General features: G+C 32.1%; 1 protein-coding gene across 2 annotated transcripts; it reads right to left on the bottom strand.

Annotated features, from left to right (window-relative positions):
• Window positions 1-1,541: 1,541 nt before the first annotated feature.
• On the bottom strand, window positions 1,542-15,806 carry LOC107455323 (beta-1,3-galactosyltransferase 1). Of its 2 annotated transcripts, none has more exons than XM_016072838.5 (3): window positions 15,730-15,806; window positions 8,032-8,149; window positions 1,542-2,697 (listed from the first exon to the last, which is right to left on the bottom strand). In XM_016072838.5, exon 3 carries the CDS (start codon window positions 2,683-2,685, stop codon window positions 1,654-1,656), a length of 1,032 nt encoding a protein of 343 aa, XP_015928324.1. In that variant the 5' UTR covers window positions 2,686-2,697; window positions 8,032-8,149; window positions 15,730-15,806; the 3' UTR covers window positions 1,542-1,653. The 2 variants fall into 2 exon arrangements, with proteins under 2 accessions (XP_015928324.1, XP_071037744.1); XM_071181643.2 differs by lacking the exon at window positions 15,730-15,806 and adding an exon at window positions 15,600-15,620.
• Window positions 15,807-20,751: the final 4,945 nt, after the last annotated feature.

A 20,751-nucleotide genomic window follows, 5' to 3' on the forward strand; every position in this document is an offset into this window, starting at 1 on the left:
GAGTGAAAACAATCCCACGGACAATGCGACGGATTTATAAGGTTATGTCAAGGTACGTCTCTTGTGAATATCAATTGATTGTTTCTCTTCTGAAATTACATTATGACTCATTCACATACATTATTAATGCAAACACATTTTCCAGGGCGAGACGATGAGGCAACCAGAAGCACTTCCACTGGTTCAAGAGATCCACGAGGGAAAAATACACAATATTACCGTTATTACAGAGCATGGAAGCGAGCGGAGCAGGAAAAAGAGTCGCTGAATAGAACTAGTGATCCTTCTACGACTGCTGATTCTTCTACAATGAACGTCGCAGATTGCGAAGTTTAACTTCTTCCGCGCGGAGGGACTCCACGCACTATTTTTTTTAATAGTTTAATTAGTTTTAAAAATATGTCTCTAAAAACGCAAAAATTGAAATTAGCATTAAGGGGTCCGAACTTAGGATCGCTCGCCTGACCAGACTATGGGGACCAAATTTTCCAGATTTCGACTACCCTTTACGAGTTAAATCGGTTTTCCATTTTGAGACTCTTATCGTCTTTGGTGACATAAGTAATGATCATCCTCAGTCACAGGTGCGCAATTTTCAATAAGATATTTTTCTGCCTTTTCCATCATAGTCGAAGTTTGCCAAACCACTTGGAAAAAAAACCTACCTTTTCTACCTAATAAACAGTTGAAGATTAATTAACATGATGTAATTGCGTTCAATTTATCTTGAATGTCTGTTTTGAATGTATCTGGAAGTATCTGTTCTTCTTGATTGCCATAGAGAAGGGAAAGACATTGAAATGCGAAGAATTAGAAAAACCTCCGAGCTTTCTACGGTCATCAAACTGGCTCTTATTTATTATTTTCATTAACGTTTTTGCTTTTTTCCTCGATTTAATAACAATTTGCGACCTCTAATGTCTATTTTATTTTTATCTGGCATTTGAAAACATGTAGAAAGAATAGCCTATACGGAACATCGTGTATTGGTGATCGAAATAAGTTGCAGGTGGCTTAGAACAAAACTCTCTACCTATGGCAACACTCCGCATACTTTCACCAAAGAATAATTAAGAATTTATTAAGAATAAGAATAATTATATAATCTTTGCTTTCACCATTAGCGTGTGGAGAGTCATAGTAGAAGGAAGTACGTTAGTTTATGTCTTAATTTTTAAGTAGGTAAAAATCTTTAAGGTTAAGAAACTATATGGAACTGAAAACATAGTTCTTAAAAAAAGCGTCATGGAAATTTTAAAAAAATATTTTGAACAATTAAGCACGAAAAATATTAAGAAAAGGGGAAATATCGTAGTACATTTCTATACAATTGAAAAAAGGGAAGGGTCAAAGGTAGGAAAAGTATGGTATATATCTATATAGGCACTCGATTAACGCACAACGTTATTACATAGAAAAGACTCTAAAGAGTCAACCATGGCCATGGACAGTTAAACAGGCATTATTGTTAACATTTAATTTTTTTCTTCATTTAAACAAATTATTTCTAAAATGTGAAAAGAGATCGACGTTATTCGTACATTATTTAAAACACTTTAATAAATGCTCTTGAAGATATATATTTCTTAACTCAGAATTAAAACATTACAATCAGCAGTTGATAACAAAATTTGCACCAAAAATATCTCGGTTTTATATTTTCTTTTTCGATTTGCGACATATTAGTGGTCTCTTTTGTAGTTCTTTCCATATTTTTTTCATGTCACTCGGAGTGACATGGTGACCTGTGATGACGTCCTTAAAAGCACAGCCCGTCGGTGGCCTTCTCCAGTAAGCGAACCCTCTGACGTTGAAGCGTCTGACATGACTCTCACTCGCACACAAGCCTGTAATAAAAACGTCCTCCATCACGAGAAACGGTAGAGCCGCACTTGCGTCAAGAAGTTTTGGAAGAACATCGCGACTCATGACGTAACCAGTTCCGGAAAGGTAATCCGGGAAAACGCTTCCGTCGAACTGTTTCTTTGGTACAAACCATTTTGCTGCAGAATTCCTGTTAGGCTTAGCTTTTTTAAATAGCACTCCGTACATCACATTAGATTTTACCGGCACTCGAATCAGCATATTCAATAAATTTGCAACGTTCACATACATATCGTCATCTGTCTTTAAGACATACTGAACGTTTGGACAAAACTGTGATACCCATTGTAAAAGCATCAGTGATTTTAAAGTTAGATTTTGATAGGAATCAATGAAACTCTGCTGTATAATGTCACTATACTGATAAAATTCTTCTTCGACTTGTTCTTGGAGAACAGTTGTCGAGCCTAATAAAAATGCCAGTCGAACATAACCCGAGTTGTTATTTGCGGCAGCTATTGATCCCCAAGTCGCTCGGATAGCTTGTCTTTGTCTGATATTTGGAATGGCCGTGCAAACGAGAATGAGGAGAGATAACTTCGTTTTGTTGTTGGAATGTTTTGAACATAAATCGTAAGGATTCAGCGTGAAGTTGAAAAAGAGCGGGAAGTTCATTTCTGGTGTCTGTGGAACTTTTTGGCTTTCGTTTATTGGAAGGGAACTTTCTGTAAAAATTTCAGTTTCATTGACTGTAGGGTTGCCAATCAATGTCATTATTCTGGTGGGTTGAATGTACATGAAGCCAACTAGCAAATTCAAACACAGCAGCAGCAATAGAGTCGTCAGTCGACGAATGTTCATCTCTCAGGTCCACTGAAAAAGGAATTCAAACTTACAAAGTGAAATCAAAGAGCAGTTGCACTGAATTTGCTAAAAGAGTTCAAATAATTTGGAGCGATACTTTCCCAGTCACCAGGGCCTGATTTATCATAAGGCCTGAGAGTCCAAGGCCTAGGACCCTTACATGACTGGGGCTCCAAAATGCTTAAAATATTTCTTTGTGTGTTTTTTTCCTGAAGAATTGTCTATTAGAATTATGAGTGTTAAGAAAAATTGAAAATTTACTAATCTATCATAATTTACTTATATTCTAAAAAATTTGTTGTGTTGTTTCTGATGCCACTTGCCACACGGGCAAGCTTGGTGCAACAGAGAAAATTTTTAAGGCAGAGTATGCGTTTCTTGTTTTTCGGTGGCGCCATCTATAGCCAAGGATTCGACCTCTGTCACACCATATGTTGCACCCGCTTATAGGGTGGACCCATTCATACATCCATTCATTCATCCACAGATCGTAATTTTGATCTGAATCAGAGAGCTATCGATCTCCAATCCAGTACCACCAGAGGTGTTGATTTGTTATGGGAACATGGAGGATTTTTGCGATTCGTCAGATTTAACGTGCATCAGCCACTTTACTACACGGGGAGTCTTCGGCCGGCGGAGTTCAAACCCACGAACTCTCCGACATGGGCCCAACGCCCAACCGACCTGGCTATCCCGGCTTTCTAAAAAATTTAGAAGCTTTTTTTGCATGTACATTTTAGGACCAATGATGCACCTAACATTTCTGTGCCTATCACCTCCAACTTTCTAAATGAGACCCTGCCAGTCACCGCTTTTCCGAGATCAACCGTTTAATCAGTTATGGATCGTATTTTCTACAGCAGACTTCTTTATTTTATATGTGTGTACCCTCGAATTTGGCCTCATGTGTTAAATGTGGTTGGTTTTACAGTTTTTCTAGTATATTTTCAAAATAAAAATTAATAATGAATATGCTAACAAATATTCATCAATATCTTCATAAATAGAAAAATATAGTGCAGGGAAACCTGCTAAGTAAATTTTAAAGGTCAAGTACCAAACTGGCGAAGGCTAATAAATTTCTCCTGTGGCCTGTGTCGCGCTCACCACTTTCGCAAGTGGACCATTAAATTTCTGTCCCGAAAGTTACAAAACAACTTATACAGGTTTCACTGTATCTCTAACAATTGTACTACGTAATATCAAACAATACAGCTAAATAAGGAAGGCCAAAACTGCGATACCTGTCTAAATAAAAATACTACAAACTTTTTTTTGTAAAAATAATAATAATAATAATAATTGACTTTATAATCGGAAACGAATAAGATCAAGCTGCTGTACTTAAAAATAAATTTATTTCTGTAACAAAAGCATTTCTGTTTGCATACATTTACTAAACACTATTTACTGAAAGTAAAATTGCAACGAAAACTGTGTAAGTTAGCGATTTTCTATTTGAACTTATCGATGCTGATCAATCCTTGTATTTTCATTATTAACACGTTTCTTATTTTTTACCAATAAAAATGAATGTAATTAAACTTTTTTAAATGTGGTAGTACCTCATGTATCTTAAGAAATGAGAAATGATTTGACTCACACATTGTTGCTTTGTTTTGCGTGACTCGGGGCCTTTGGTCCTGAGTCCGAGATTGCTTGACTCTTTTGTGCTGCTCGGGATTGCCCGCGATGGTGGTCATCAAAAATGTATGAGCCCTTGTGGCCTGTGTCGTGTAAATTAAATTCTTTCTTTAAAGTATTTTCTTGCTTTAATTTAATAATAAACTGATATGATTTGTAAGCTGAAATGAATATAACATAAAGTTCTCTAATAACTTGCAAATTTACTTTAACAAAAGCTCTTAATAGCTTTTCAAAGATCAACTGACAAAGAAGTTTAATGATCGTATAATTTTGAAGAAACCTGTCTTAAAAGTGACTCTTTTTTATTGAAGAAAATTATGTAAAATATAGTGTATATACAATATATGTATTCGTTTTTAATTTTAAGATAAATTTCAAATATACATGTTTGATGATTGCTGACATCTAGTTTAAAGTAAACTAAATATCTCTGAACACATTACAAATAGTTACTCCCAACTGGTGCAATGTTTGTGAAATAAGCATGATTCCGGGCAAAAGAAATAGATTGTTTTAAACTTTTAAGAGCGTTTATTTTAAACACCCCAGCCCGGAAATATCAAGCGCACGAGAAATAGAGAGTGAAACTTTACTCCGCCATTTTGTCGGGGGAGCGAAAAAGAAGGAATTAAGTTAGCTTTTTATATTATTTCCTTTACTCGGTTAAATTCTAATGCATAACATTATCATCATTATAGTTGACCAGACAGCCCAATGTGGGCCAATGCCTTCCTTTGAAGATTTCTCCATAACCGTTCTGATTTATCTCTGATCTCCAATTCATTTCATTAGTTGCAAGAAAATCAGACTCCGCCGAATCAGCCCATCTCAACTGCTGCCTCCTTTGCTTTCTTGTTCCAGTGGGTCTAAAAAGCAATATCTTTTTTACTGTATTGTCATGGCTCATTTGAATTACGTGGGCCATCCAATTCATCCTATTTATTTTTATGTATTTAATAATATCGTGATGTTTATAAATCTTGTACAGTTCAAAGTTAAATCTCCTTCTCCAGCTATTTTTTTTTCCTTTTTATACCACCAAGTATACTCCGCAAAATCTTTCTCTCAAACATTGAGATACAATTTACTTCCAGTTTTGCCATTGTCCAAGCTTCAGAAGCATAAGTTTTGTAAATTAAGGCCAAAGTTTTGTAAATTATGTTTCGTAATTTGGCCTAAGTTTTGTAAATAAAGAACTTTGTTCCAAGAAGGAACATAGATGTAATAAATCTTCTCATTCCATAGACAGCCCTATTTGCCGAATAGAGTAGGGTTTTTTTTCTCCTAAATCTTAGGAGACATTTTGTTCTCAATAGTAATAATTGATCCTAAGTAAGTAAAACTCCTTGCTATTTCAAACCTATAAGAATCTATAACAATTGCATAATAGCGCAGAATACGTTTTTATCTTGTCAACTTAAGAAGGGTTTGGAAAATTATTCAAAAGCACCCCAAGATAAACTTGGTTTATTTCAGCGGTCAGTATACAAGATATACAAGTGGTAGAATTACAAAAGTTTTACTCCTCTTAATTAAGTTTCGGTTTTGGATAATAGACATTAAGTTAGACTGGTGGTCATCTTACAAAGGTGGTCAACTTGACTGGTTTCACTGTATTAATAATCTTGTTAAGAGCGAACTTGTTGAAAAAGAGAAAATTTAAAACTCTAGATAGCTACTGAATCCATTTTCATTTAAAATATCTTTTAATACTTTCGATACCGGTATTTCAGGAATGGTTGAAGATATTAAGTTGTAAGATTATGTTGAGTTTTTGTTCATAAACTTATATTATATACTTATTGCATTGCTTTGTTTATAACTAGTGTTGCTATACTTGCTTTTAAATAACTGAACCTTTAACTAATTGATAAATATGTTTTGCTAAACTAATATATCTTAATTTCATAATATACGAGTAAGGTAACTTTTATTTATTTATTTATTTTATAGTTGTCACACTATTGTTATTTTGCCAGATTAACGTTAGTACCACTGACCCACTAAAACTAGTGGTCGAATGTTTGAGCCCTTTGTATTTCTTCGACTTTTTATGCATTTTTTTAAGTTTAACAAAAACTTTTTGCACGCTGTTTTGAAACTTGATTATGAAAAGGTAATTTATCTAAAAAAATAATTTAAAAAGAAAAAAAAGCTATTTTATTTGAGAGTTAATAACTGTCTATATCTTAAAGTTCAATATTTCTGGAGTCATTAATAAAATATCCAATATTAAAATTTACGTTGATCTTTGTATAGACACGTTTTTTTTAGTTTTATTTGTATGGCTATGTGTTTTATATGTATACATAAAAGGTAAGGTAAAAAGGGTTATATTTTATAATTAAGGGGCTCCAATCTACGACTTTTCTTTTCAATTTCTAATTGGCGTTGAACAGTCAATCTATCTCGGCTGTAATATTAGACCTTGTAATTTTGAACTCAATCTAGAAGACAAGGGAACTCCTGGATCAGACACGAGTTGAGAACTTTTTAATGGAACTAACCGTTCTTTATATTACATAAAGAGAAGAACAGGAAAACCTCTAACTGTTAGTCCAATGGCAAGAGTATTCTAACCCGTACCCGTGATGAACCCATCACTGCAGTATAAAAATGAGTCTTGTAATCATTGAATAGACCACCTCCGATATTTGAACCAGGATCGCCTTAATGGAAGTAAATGCTCATCTTCCGAATCATCCTGACTGTGTTCTCAAGTAAGCCGCTTAAATGTTAATTTACTAAATTGCGGTTACTAAAGACGAAACGAGGTCCGGGCTAATTAACCAAAAGAAGTTTTCGAATTCAGATTTATGTCTCTAAGGATTATATAGTCTCCAAAAAAAATACGATATAAAATTTTATTGTCTCTAAAACTGAGTCTGAGCTCATCTATACTACGATATTTGTAGAATTAAAAATCCGTCTAAAAAAGAATTTCCAGAGAAAGTTCGTTTTTTTAGGTAACTTAAGATATCGTTTCAACTAATTATTAGCATATTAATTATCGTCCACACTGATAATATTAGCATATTGATTACAGTTCGCACTGATTATTAGGATATCGTTTGCACTAATTATTTATATATTCTCCTTTAAAATATGAATTAATATTTATTTTACAAATAAAATTCTGCAGGATAACCTAAGGAATTCAAACTATTACACAAAATTTGCATCTCCCATGTAAATGAATTACAATGTCGTTATCCATCGTCTCATAACAAAGTAACAAAGTATTTCCAGACAAAATAGGTTTTTTTAGGTAACTTAAGATATCGTTTCAACTAATTATTGGCATGTAAATTATAGTTTGCACTAATTTTAGCATATTAATTGTCGTTTGCACTAATTATTACCATATTAATTATCGTCAGCAATGATAATATTAGCATATTAATTATAATTTGCACTGATTATTAGGATATCGTTTGCTTTAATTATTTGCATATTTGAAATGTGAATTAATATTTATTTTACTAATAAAAATCGGCAGAATAACCTAAGAAATTCAAACTATTACACTGACATCACGCATTCAGATGTCGTTATCCATCGTATTATTACAAAGTAAAATGGAATGGAGAGTTACCATGGGAGGATAAGTGAAAAACAAACTAATATACGACCACGGGTCATCGCGTGACTCTTTTCCTCTAATAATTGACGGAATTTAAAAATGGCTTTTACCTTTTTCTTCCTTTCTGTTTTTTCTTCTACCTTTCCATCCTGCTGAATATTGTAACATCCTCTGCCCATCAGCTGATTAAAATCCAAACACCGTGAAACAAGGACACCATTTGATGATCTAGAGGGGAAAAATTCGATACCGTAAATAAATCGATTTCAGATTTCTCCTAAAAATCCCACCCCGAAGGACACTTTGGGGGGTGGAGAAAGAGAGAGCATAAAAACGAAATTGATTTTGGTAAATGGTATCAAACTGAAGATACGTGCATAAATGTACGTTTCGGAACATGATAAACGTAGATGCATGCAAGATGCTACTTACGTTTTCAATACTTAACGTTTTTTTTTTTTTTTTTTTTTTTTTTTTTTTTTTTTTTTTTTTCCCCGCTAGAAAAGAAAAATATTCATATATAAATATTTTTTTTCTGATATAGAAATGAAGATCTTCTTTTATTTTAATGACAGGTTTGTATAAACCGCTATCGACAAATCGAAATAAAATTACATCTTTAATTGTTGTTTAAAGATCGAACGTTTTTAGATTCTGATGATTTAACTAAAACAATTGAGATCATCCATTTATGGTTGGAAAGAATAAATTTCAAATTTTCAAATGGCAACACCTACCCTTCTTATTGAAACGCAATCCTCATAACAAGCAAATAAGCAAATAAATATGCTGCTGGAACAATATTTTTTAGTCATAATAGGGGTGAAGCTAGACAGAGATGAAGAGAGAAAAAAGCAGCATACAAATCATTCCGTTTTCCTTCTCATGTTGTTGCCAGAGTCTTGTTCAATAGAGATAAATCGCCGACAAACTAAAAGCATATACGAGGCCTGTCTGAAAAGTATCCGACCTTTGGCCAGAAAAAATATTTCAAATATCTGATGGAGTTGGGACCCTAATCCCCTTCAAAGTAGGCCCCTTGTGCTTCCACACGCTTAGCCCACCGATCCTTCGACTGGTGGAAACACATCTGGAAGTCTTCTTTTGGAATGGTGTTCAACTCCGTCGTCGCTTTCCGCATTATCTCTTCTTTGCTCTCAAAACGGGATCCTTTCAGCGGCGTCTTCAATTTTGGAAACAACCAGAAGTCGCAAGGTCGGAAGAGTAGGGAGGTTGGCGAATGGTTGTAATTCCATGTTTGGCTAAGAAAGTGTGGATCAATTGGGATGAATGTGCAGAGGCGTTGCATGATGCAAGTGCCAGTTGTTCGCCTTCCACAAGTCTGGTCTTTTGCGCCGAACTGCCTCACGGAGTCGCCGGAGAACATCTTCACAGTACTCCTTTGTCACTGTTTGTCCTTAATGTGCGTATTCGCGATGCACAATTCCACGGACATCAAAGAAAGCAGTCAGCATCACCTTGATTTTGCTTCGCACCTGCTTCGCTTTCTTCGGCTTTGGAGAATCGGGATGCTTCCATCGCGACGACTGTCTTTTTGTTTCTAGGTCGTACCCGTACATCCATGACTCATCTCCAGTTTTCACGGTATTCAGAAACCCAGGATCAGTGTTGGCTGTGTCCAGAAGGTCCTGTGCAACGTCAAAACGGAGGTCTTTTTGTTCCAGGGACAACAACTTGTATACAAATTTCGCAGCTACTCAGATCATGTTCAAATCATCACGCAAAATTGCTTGTGCAGAATCTCTACTCACTCCAACCTCTTCTGCAATCTCCCACACTGTCAAACGACGATCTGCCATCACCAAATTTCGCAACCTCTCAACATTAGCTGCACTGCGAGCTGTTTGGGGTCTGCCACAACGCTACTCACTCTCCGCTGATGTGCGGCCATCTTTGAATCGGATGAACCACTCCTTAATTTGTGTTACACCCATCGCTTCTTCTCCAAACACCTGCTGAATCTTACGAATTGTTTGGCTTTGAGAATCACCAAGCTTTTGGCAGAATTTGATGCAATATCTTTGCTCAATTTGTTTAGTCATCTTACTAGAAAACTAAATCCGACGAACACTACGAACAGCACCTTACTTGGCGACCACCAGCCAGCGACTGGCACAACCGAACGCGGTGAAAAAAATCAAGCATGTGCATTAAGGTTCCTCCTTCCACCGTGCACGATGGTGCCGCTTTAGAATAATTACTTAGCGTGGGAAAAATTAAGGTCGGATACTTTTTAGACAGGCCGCGTATAACACGATTTTCTTCATCTCAGCCTAACACCGCTGTTTAAGTTGAAACTATTGTTTCAATTTTATGTGATGTTTTTTTTTCTAAAGAGGCTTCCTTGAGCTCTGATAGTTTGTTTCAATCGTTTTAAATTAAATCACGAACAACACCGAAATTTTATTTGAATTAGCCAGACGAGTGGACCACACGAGGTCACTTTTTATGGACAATTAGTGTTACCATTTATATTTTACCAAGTCTTATTAGTTTATGTAAAGTAATAGAAATGCAAATTAATTATCACTAATAAAAAATATTAAAAAGAACTATTTTAAAACCTTAACTTCGTTTACTATCACGATCTGAAAACTATTTTAATGCTTTAACCCTTTCGCGCCGACTGTCACAAATACGTGCCAGCATAAAACAGTATCAATCAGGGTAAAAAGATAAAACTGGTAACCAAAGTAGTTCTTTAACAGTATATTTGTGGGCGGGGTTATAATTGTTTGATTTATTTAATTCACCATTACTTTAGTTCAAAATAAAACTATTTAGTTATACTTTGAACTAACATTGATTATATATATGATTAAACTAACAATAATTAAAGTAAAAGCAAAATAAGTCTGTCAAATTAGCAACGCCTGCATTTAAGCTACAGTTTTTTTTTTTTTTTTTTTTTTTTTTATTTACATCCTGATTCTGATTTTGTACGAATGCTTTTATGAATCACCCGTCCCCAAAAGGTTAAACAACAGTTATAAAACTTAAAAAGAATCTCAGAATGATTATTAAAAAGAACTATTTTAAAACTATTGACTTTATTTACTATTACAGTATGAAAACTATTTTAATTCTGTAAACAACAGTTACAAGACTTAAAACGAATCTCAGAATGAATATTAAAAAGAACTATTTTAAAACTATTAACTGATATTTACAGTATGAAAACTATTTTAATGCTGTAAACAACAGTTACAAGACTTAAAACGAATTTCAGAATGAATATTAAAAAGAACTATTTTAAAACTATTAACTGATATTTACAGTATGAAAACTATTTTAATGCTGTAAACAACAGTTACAAGACTTAAAACGAATCTCAGAATGAATATTAAAAAGAACTATTTTAAAACTATTAACTTTGTTTACAATTACGGTATGAAAACTATTTTAATTCTGTAAAGAACAGCTTCAAGACTTAAAACAAATCTCAAACTGAATATTAAAAAGAACTATTTTAAAACTATTTCCTGATACATACAGTATAAAAACTGTTTTCATACTGTAAACAACAGCTACAAGATTCAAAATAATAATATCTTTTACAAAGACTTATTAGTTCATAAAAACTAATAGAAATGCGAGTAACATAATTATAACTAATAAAAATAGTCAACATACATACAGCTATTTTAATGCAATAAACACACAACAGTTACAAAACTAAAAATGAATCTCTTTAACCAAAACTCAAATAGAAATACAAATAACGTAAATTATAACAAATCAATATCAACAATCTTTAAAAACAATGATTTTTATACTGTAAACAACAGTTATAAGACTCAAAATGAATCCTTTTCACTACGACTTACAAGATAACGTAAACTAATAGAAATGCAAATAACATAATTAGCACTAATAAATATTGATGAAAATATACATACGACAATTTAAATACTGTAAAATATAGCTTTAAGACTCAAAATGAATATCTTTGTTTTGAAACTGATGATGATGCTTTGTATGCAGTATTGAAATAGTTCCAATGCTGTAACCGTTTTTATTGGTAAAATTCCTAGAATTGTTTATGTAATGTTAAAGTGCTAATTTTTTTTATAGCTTATTTCAGTAAACATAGTAATCACCTTTTCTTGAAACTCATCCTTCAAATAACTATTTCTTCGTTCTTTTTTAGTTTTGTATTAAAGAGATAGAGAAAAAAAACTCAAACTCAAAATATTTTTTTTAATGAAATAATGATTTCATTACATTTAATCGAAAAAATTAAACATTTTCAGATTCAAGGTTCAACATCAAAGGTTTTTATATTAAAATACCATAAAGCGTTTTTACACAAAGTGTTAAAAGAAAATTTATAAATAAACCGTAGATTTAATTAATTAACAAATTTTTACACTAGTTTAACTACAAAGGAAATCTGTTTAGCTTAACTACCTGTTATATTAATTATTTCTAGTTTAGCTAATAATTATTTCTTTTATTTTTAAATCTCTCTAATAAAGGATTTTTAAAAAAAATTGATAAAAGGATGGTATGTCTTTTTTAAGGAAATTCGGAAAATGGCCCCAAAAATTAAGGACGGCCCAGAAAATAAGTGGACTTATTTTAAGGGACATTATTATATTATTATTACGTTTCGTATTGTCGAAGATAACATTTCCTTTAAAATGTTTTTCCACATAAAATTTAAAAGAAAAATATTCCAAAACATTTGCAACTTGAGAGTATTAAAGATTCCTCAATTTAAGGACAATATTTAACCATATCCATTAGTAAAATAACCATAACCATATCCAATTACGAAAAATGTTCGGTTTTTTGAAAACATCGCTCGTATTTTTCACATGCTGTTGCGACCAAACACATCTAGATTATTAAAGAGAATCCAATGTTAATCATTCAGTTTGTTATTACTTTAAATATAGGAGAATGCATGTTTTGTTTTTATTCGTTTTACAATTTTGCTGATATTATATCCATCACCCAAGGGCAGTATCATCTATAAAGAAGTGAAGTGTCCGCTTCACGGGCAAGTACTTCGAAAAATTTCTCAGTCTAAGTATAGTTTGTCTAAGGTAAGAACTCCCCCCGCCACAAAGACTGAGCCCATCTTCTGCTAGGGAAACAAGAATAACGCATTTCAGGGAGGGTAGTTTCTCCTCCCTCGAGGGCTAACACAATAGACTGAAGAAAAACATTCCCTTTATTTCGCCGACCCCATACCCTACTTGAAATAGTTATACCTAGTTACCATAATCACCATCACCGATCCAGGCGAATGGCTAGGGGAGTTCCAACTTTAGACAAACTATATAAGTTTTACAATCATGAAACATATGCATGAAATTAAACGAGCTGTGAATGAATGACTGAGCCATTTAAGTTATTATAATTTGAATGGATACACATATTTTGAAAATAACTTAACTATATTACGTCTAACATCACATAATGCATTCACTAAAATGAATTACTTATTGAAGTGATTTTTTTTAAACATGACAATTCGGACCAAAACATTTCTTCAAATTTAAAGTCTTCAAAATAATCTAAAAAATTTTTTTGTATGCTTCTTTAGTTACATTTATTAATATCTTACAGACAGCAGTGTATTTTATTGACATTTACTCGAGAAAAAAAAAATAAAATAGAAATTCCCCAAATTTTGAATGCCAGGAAAATGACATATTTAGCTTAGAAGTTTAAAAAACAGTCACTTTAAGTTAATAGTAAGTAACTCAACTTAAGCCTTTATGTTAGATGGACCATAAATTGCTTAAATTAATTCTTTTTATCCACTGTAAAAGGAATCAAATTTTTTTTTGGTTGCTGATATGTACAGAATAAAATTGTGTATAATGATCAGTAATTAAATAAATAAATAGCTTTGATTTCATCAAACCATATTACAATCATACATAAACTTGGTATTAGGTTAATATTTGCTTTTCCTCCTTACACTATTAGCAGTTAAAAGAAATTTTTGGTAACACTTCAATGTCCTGGCATTCGTAAGCCAGGAAAATGACAACCAGGATAATGACAAATTCGCCATTTTATAGCATATAACTTTACTTCAATTTAATATTTTGTCCTAAGACGTTTACATTCTGCAGAAAACAACAGGATTTCTTAAAATAACTTAGATAAATCTATGTAGTTTACGTTATTAATGATTTCAAGAAGCCAAGAAAATGACAACACAAAAACCTACTCATCATGAAGAATTTTTTGAAATAGATTTTGAACCAGAAAATTGGTTCTTTATTCATGCAACAAGACATGTTCAGATAGGAGGGTATCTAATCAATTTATTCACATAAGATATTGATTGCTGGCTCTATCTATTTTGGTTATAAACCACTAAATAAAAGTATCCAGGAAAATGACAGATTTTCTTGGGACAAACAAATTGACAGAAAAAATTATTTTAAACGAAAAAGAGAGAGATATCATTTTGTTTACATAAAGAAGCAAGATAATGGACAGTTTCAGCTTGTAAATCATATGATTTTCAACTGCATAAATGTTGATATGTGGAATTTTGAACTTTTTCATTTCGAAAATGTTTTGAAGGTGGTTGTTTTCTCTCAAAGGTAAGACTCATTGTGAATTAATGCAACTATAATTAAAACATAAATATAAATGAAAATTCTAAAATAGGTCAAATGCATATTTTGTTAAGTTAAACTAGTTTAAACAAAATATTTCAATACGTAAGATCAACTACTAGTAAACGGTCTCTAATGACGATTAACTTTGAAAAAATATTTTAAGAAAAATCAATATTTATAGCCACCTCAGTAAAATCGACTGTTACTAAAATATAGAGGTAAATTATTTTCACTTATAAAAGTTGTACATAAGTAAAACTGTATTATACATAGTTTTTTAATGACACCTCAGCTAAAACAACTTATTCTTTTGTTTTCAGGGATTTTGCAATGAAAAAAATATATTAATTATTTACAGTGGGAATTTTAATTATTTATAGCAAAATTATCGAATAGGAATCTTCATACTCATCGTCTAGAGTGGACCAATGTTACGAGATAGTAACCAGGGTTCATATCCCCCAACTTTTTTAGAACATTTAAATAGAAACGGGGTTTTTTTTTCTAATTTACTTTTTCAGAAGAAAAATAATACGATTTTTGATATTCATATTCATATCTGAAACATGTTGACACCATAAATGATTTACGAAAAAAATTAATTCAACCAAAATTAAATTATAAATTTTAAACATTAATAATCTTTCCAAAAAAACAGGTAGCTCATTACATAATTTCTATCTCAAAAATTTTTTTTGCTCAAGTTTACAATAATTATACAAATTATTAAAATTTCTATTAATTCAAACAGATTCCTTACTTTTTTTATAAATAAAAAATACGTTTTTGAATGCAAATTATTTTCCTCTAATTATCTGAAATGGGAAATTTACAAGAGTATCAATTTGAAATTAAGCGAATAAATTTAAATCAGATCTTATTACGAAAACTATTAATAATTAATTCACAACGCTTATACTAGTAAAAATTTATTTTCAATTATTTTGAGTTTTTCTTTCATTATATGAAATGTGATGTTCACGAGAGCATCGTTTTGAAATTTAACGAATAAATTCGGACCCGAAAAATGAAATTTTAAAAAAAGTGACAACGCTTTGCTTCTGAACCTTTAACAGATGCTTGTAAAAATGAGTGATAGTAATTGGCAACAGAATGTCGACATTTGAAATTAACCTGCTCTAAAGGGATAAATGAAAAGGATAAAATGCGTGACAAAATATAAACAACAACACTCACCCAATTCCAAGATGAGAAGATAGTCTGGGAGATGAGGTAAAGCGTGGAGAAGGCGTTTCCCAGTTCCGGGGGATCAAATGTTATCGCCATTTGGCGACATTGACGCTATTTTGTTTATTGGTTTTCTGTTGGGAGGTTATTAATTACACTTTTCTTAAGTAAGAGTGTATGTTGGGCAGCTAAGAAACAAGGATTAAATTGGAGCAAAGTTTCTCAGGAAAACTATATATATATATATATATATATATATATATATATATATATATATATATATATATATATATATATATATATATATATATATATATATATATATATATATAAAAACCGTTATATATATATAAGAAATATATATATAAGGAATATATATATATAAGAAAAAAAGGACAAAAAATTTTTTTTAAAAAAATTTCAAATCTGGAAAATAAAAGATATAATCTTTTCATCAGCTCACAAGATTATATCCGCAAAAAAGAGTGCTTGTCCTTTTTTCCGGTTTTTTGTTATTTTTATTATTATTTCTCCTCTTTTTTCCCCCTTTTTTCATTGTTTCGTAATTTTGCCCTTGTTTTCTCTACATTTTGAACTTATATATATATATATATATATATATATATATATATATATATATATATATATATATAAATCGAAACACTACAGTTATATAGATTTATACTATACTTGTATAAGTACAAGAAACAAAAAGTTATTAAATATGGCTAGTCAAAATAAATGAGAAAAAAATTTCAATTCAGAACATGCCATTAGTTTCGGCTGAAAGTTGAGCACTGTCGAACTTGATCATACTTAAAAAAAAACTTCTTGACAAAAAAAAAAGTGTCAAGGAAAATTATTAAACCGAGTAGAAAAATTATAAATAAAATTTTTCATTATGATTTCTGTAAATAACTGCTAAATAGAATTATTAAATACTAATAGTAATTAAATTTTATTTGGTTAAAATAGTTGCGTTCGAAATTAAGGGGCGTCTTTCCCCTCCCTTTGTTGTTCGCATATAAATGGTACAGTTGACTATTGAAAAACACTCTTTGCTTTCATTTCAAGATGCTTCAGATTTTTCAAAAAGGTGTATTTATTGCAAATTTTGTCTTTCCATATTAAATCTTAAAATTCATTCTTAATTTGTAAGAACCTAAATTTAGTACATCATATCTAAAAATTTCAAAATTAATTTAAATTATTGCAATGCAGTTTAGAATCATATTAAAATTAAATTTTTAAATCGAACTGTGCTCCGCATAGAATAAACGAAATGCAGCATCCAATTTCCTTTTTAATATTATTATTGTTTCGACAAAATCTAACAAAATGTTTGAAGAGTTTTCTTCAATTGTTTTCGGAAAGAGCTGCGGTGGCTTATTTTATAACCGTCGTTGAACAGTTGACCCAATTTTTGGGTTTACGACTACTAATGTTCAACTCCACCACCTTGTAATTTTGAACCCAATTCAGAAGACAAGGAAACTCCTCGAGCAAGTAATGGGAGAAATTTGCCTTCCCGGAGATCTTTTTGATGGAACTAAACCCGCATTTGCGTTACATGGAGAGGAAAACCACAGAAACCTCCCATGGTTAGTCTGACGACAAAGGGACCCCCATGAACCCATGAACAGTCAACCACTGAGGATATTTTACGTCAGCAGTGTGGTGGTGCAAGAATTCGCATCTACTAACCAGAGCCGGGATTCGAACCCGTTTCACCTTATAGGAAGGAGAACGCTCAATTCCCTGAGCCATCACGGCACCCGCGGTGGCTTATGGGAATAAAAGCTATAGCTTCCGAATAAGGTAACCCAGGTTGGAATCCCTGCGATGGCTGCTCAATTCGATTCCGCTCACGGCGCTCCCCGATCACAATGCTGACGTGAAATATACTCATGGGTTAGAATCCCCTTGCCGTCTGCCGAACCATGGAAAGTCATCGAGGTTTTCCTCTCCATTTAACGCAAATACAGGTTAGTCAAAAAGTTCACCGTGAAGGTTAGTTTGTTCCAATGCTTAAGAGAGAAGTTCTCTTGTAGTCTGTGCTGCTCAATATTCATGAATAAATTTATATTCACTTAATGCGCAAACAATATGAGCCACCAACCTGTACGGAAAGTCGACTTTTATGCAAATGTCACTTAAATTGAAGTACTATTTTATAGAATTTAGTTCACGGTTAGTTTTATTTTGGACAGAGTTGTATACAGTAAAAGTACATCAAATTTCATTTAATAACAAAATTTAAAACAATAATTTAGTTACGTATTTATAAGGAAATAATTTCTGCAATTTTCTAACATAGCAATTTTATTTCTTAGAAATGCTAATAAAGTGTTATTGATTTCGCTTAGTGACTTGATTTGCAAAATTTATATGAAATTTTAAACATTCTTCAAAGAGCTTAATATTTTATATTTAATTTTAAAGCACTGACTTTTTACTCGACACAGTTTATTTTAAAATTTATTGTAAAAAAAAATTAAAAAATTTATTTTGTTAGACCTTAATTTAATTATTATCAATAAAATAAATGAAATGGAACTATTTTGCTATGTTTCCAAAAATAAATTTCATTTTTTCTCAACCCTGGACTGTCAAAGCAGTTTCAAATATTGTTTAAACTAGTGCAACCCCCCCCCCAAGAAAAAAAATTAACGGGTTTTGTTTTTACTCAATCTATATTTAAATTACTGAATCAAAAATGTTTGCTTTTAATTTTCTAGCACGAGGTGCATTTCAACTTTTAAGAATTCATATAAATGAAGAAAAAAAATTATAAAAAAAACGACAGTAAAACCAATGACCATCCGAATCAGTAAAAAATATTGAAATGTCTACATTGTGATGAGTTTTTTTTCTTTTATTTGTAGATCATTAAGGCAAAGGGCGCGATTGTTTTTGTTTTCGAGTGGCGCCATCTATGACCAAAAATTCGACTTCTGGCTCACCCATACGGCACAGCCGTCTAAAGAGCGGACCCATTCATACATACATTCATCCACAGATCGTAATTTTAACTTGAACCAGAGAGCGATCAATCTCCAATTCAGTACCCTCAGAGATATAATTTGTTATAGGAGGTATATTTGTTTGTCAAATTTAACGTGCACCACTCACTATTTACTACATTGGAAGTCTTCGGCCGGCTGGATTCGAACCTCTGTTCTCACGAAAGTGAGTCCAGCGCCCTGCCAACCAGGCTATTTCGGCCCCGCATTGTTATGAGTGTCATTAGCTATTACTTTTTATGCAACTAGTTTTCTTTGAGTAACTAATTTAAAATCAGTTGATTTAACTCAACTTATTTCATTATTTCGAGATGTTGCAGCAATTTACGAAACACATTTCTAAAGGTATAGATGAAAACAGCTCAACTCAACTCAAATACAATTTTTTGCTGCTCAGGAGTCATAATCATTGCCATTACATCTATAAGTCCTGGAAAAAGGAGACAAATCTGTGGAACGAAAAGAATGTTGAGACCGCCAACATATTCCATAGAAATCGTCTTGAAAATAAATGTCTCCTCATCCCCTCTGGGCACTATACGTGAGAAAATTCAATAATAGTTGTTAAACATCATGCTTTTTTCCATTCAAGTTCGACCTAAATGTTCTTAAAATTTGATCTGATCAGTTAAGCAATTTTCTAGGTGGTCCTGCATTTCAGGAAACAAAGTAACAGCTCTTCAATTTCCTTTTTTTTTCCTCTTTGAAAAGGCGTTAATTATCTTACCATTTGCTGAAAATAACAAGTGAGGAAAGGTTTGAATAAGAAGAAAAGAAAAAAGAACTACAAAATAATTTATTGCTTTGATTTTTACCGATTTTAACTAAATTTGATTAAAGATTATAAAATCTGATATTCTTAAAGTTTTTAAGGATACATTGGGTGAGGGGGACCCCTCAGACCTGTGCGCACGCCAATGAATTACGAAAAATTGACTGTGAATGATGTAATTTTTTTTCAAGGAGCTCCTATTTTTTCTTAAATTAACATTGATAAAGCTGTGTTAATGCTATAATATATTCATTTTTTGTGCAAAATTAAAATATAAAACAGTATTATTTTGTATAGGAATATCTTTCCTTCTTTTTTTTTTTTAGAGAGAGGACTGATTTGAAAGGGGCCTCAATTTTTTTTTTAAAAGAGGACTGATTTGAAAGGGGTCTCAATTTTTTTTTTAGAGAGGACTGATTTGAAAGGGGTCTCAATTTTTTTTAGAGAGAGGACTGATTTGAAAGGGGTCTCAATTTTTTTTTAAAAAGAGGATTGATTTGAAAGGGGTCCCAATTTTTTTTTCAGAGAAGACTGATTTGAAAGGGGTCTCAAAAAAATTCTTTTAGAGAGGACTGATTTGAAATGGGTCTCAAATTTTTTTTAGAGAGGACTTATTTGAAAGGGGCCTTAAAAATTTTTTTAGAGAGAGGACAGATTTTAAAGGGGTCTCAATTTTTTTAGAGAGAGGACTGATTTAAAAGAGGTCTCAAAAAAATTTTTTTAGAGGGGACAGATTTGAAAGGGGTCTCAATTTTTTTTAGAGAGGACTGATTTGAAAGGTACTCAATTTTTTTTGAAGGACTGATTTGAAAGGGGTCTCAATTTTTTTTAGAGAGAGGACTGATTTGAAAGGGATCTCAATTTTTTTTAGAGAGAGGACTGATTTGAAAGGTATCTCAATTTTTTTTTTGAGAGAGGACAGATTTGAAAGGGATATCAAAATTTTTTTTTGAAGGACTGGTTTGAAAGGGGTCTCAATTTTTTTAGAGAGGACTTATTTAAAAGGGGTCGCAAAAAAAATTTTTTTTAGAGAGGACTGATTTGAAAGGGGTCTCAAATTTTTTTTTAGAGAGGACTGATTTGAAGGGGTTCTCAAATTTTTTTTAGAGAGAGGACTGATTTGAAAGGGGTCTCAAAAATTTTTCTTAGAGAGAGGACTGATTTGAAAGAAGTCTCAATTTTTTTTAGAGGACTGATTTGAAAGGGGTCTCAATTTTTTTTTTAGAGAGGACTGGT

The sequence above is a fragment of the Parasteatoda tepidariorum genome, chromosome 4 (genome assembly GCF_982258835.1).
Source record: "Parasteatoda tepidariorum strain Cologne lab strain chromosome 4, Ptep-v5.0, whole genome shotgun sequence".
Taxonomy (NCBI): Eukaryota; Metazoa; Arthropoda; class Arachnida; order Araneae; family Theridiidae; genus Parasteatoda; species Parasteatoda tepidariorum.